Raw genomic sequence first — 1364 nt, 5'->3', positions numbered from 1 at the left:
ACATGCAATCTTTGGGTCACAAATCTATCTCCCTGAACATTAGACCACAACTACCCCCTGACTGAAGTTGACCAAAAATAAATGATTGAATTTTAATCAAATGGGTTTAAGAGTTTACAGAAGCTGATTAAAGCAACTAAACTCATTTTTGAGCTAATTTTTAGTTATAAATGACAGCAGAAAAATCTAACCTGGACAGTAAAATGGATTGTTTTTAAAAGCTAATGTTAAAAAAAGAAAACAATTATTGCATTACATCAGAGTGGGCGGTAGATGGGTTGGTCGGTCTGATCCAGACACTATAAATGAAAGGACAGAAAGGAGAGCAGAACAAACTCCTAACAGGAGGAGACTCACTCATGGCCTATGAGACAGAGGATCAGGAGACTCAATACTGTTTTCCTGACATCAACTCATCATGTGTCAAGGAGAGACGCTCAAGTGATGGATATAACATCATATATTTGTTTGTGTCACTGCTGTCAGCATGGACTGTGTTTCTGAACCTGCTGGTGATCATCTCCATCTCTCACTTCAAGAAGCTTCACACTCCAACCAACATGATTATTCTCTCTCTGGCTGTAAATGATCTGTTTATTGGACTCGCAATGCCTATAGAGGCCGTCAGACTGACTGAGACGTGTTGGTACTTTGGAGACACTTTCTGTGGACTCTATTTATTCTTTGTTGCATTACTTCTCTCAGCATCTCTTGGCAGTTTAGTTTTAATTGCTGTTGATCGTTATGTGGCTGTGTGTCACCCTCTACTGTACACACAGAAAATCACCATCACTAAAACATTCTGTTTAAGTATCTGTCTAAGCTGGGTTTGCTTTTCAGCTTATTTTACTGCCATGATAAATATTAATAACAGAGATTCTGACACTTCACACAGGACAGATGTGTGTTATGGACAGTGTTTAATCATGATAACATTTAGTTGGATACTCACTGATCTGTTCATGTCATTTATTTTTCCTTGCACTCTGATCTTCACTTTATATTTGAGGATTTTCTTTGTAGCTCATCAGCAAGTGAAGGTTATAAACTCTCTGATGAAGGGTGGTAAATGTGTAACAGAGGGGTCAGTGGAGAGGAAATCTGAGAGTAAAGCTGCTCTGACTTTAGGAATCATTGTGTTAGTTTATCTGCTTTGCTATATTCCTTATTATATCTGTTCTCTAACTGCAAACTCTTCCACAGCTTTAAATGTTTTAATATGGATTGTTTATGCTAACTCAGGTCTGAATCCTCTGGTTTATGCTTTATTTTACCCCTGGTTTAAAAAAACAGCTAAACTCATCTTAACTTTGAAAATATTTCAGCCGGCATCCTCTCTGATTAATATTTTTACAGAACTTTAA

The 1364-nt window shown here is 37.2% G+C and overlaps 1 protein-coding gene across 1 annotated transcript; it reads left to right on the top strand.

The window, feature by feature from the left end:
- The first annotated feature begins 305 nt into the window (after positions 1-305).
- LOC130236534 (trace amine-associated receptor 13c-like) lies at positions 306-1364 on the top strand. The gene has a single exon (XM_056467257.1). It carries the CDS (start codon positions 306-308, stop codon positions 1362-1364), a length of 1059 nt encoding a protein of 352 aa, XP_056323232.1.

The sequence above is a fragment of the Danio aesculapii genome, chromosome 10 (assembly GCF_903798145.1).
Source record: "Danio aesculapii chromosome 10, fDanAes4.1, whole genome shotgun sequence".
NCBI classification, from domain to species: domain Eukaryota; kingdom Metazoa; phylum Chordata; class Actinopteri; order Cypriniformes; family Danionidae; genus Danio; species Danio aesculapii.
This window is presented reverse-complemented; position numbering and strand designations above follow the sequence as displayed.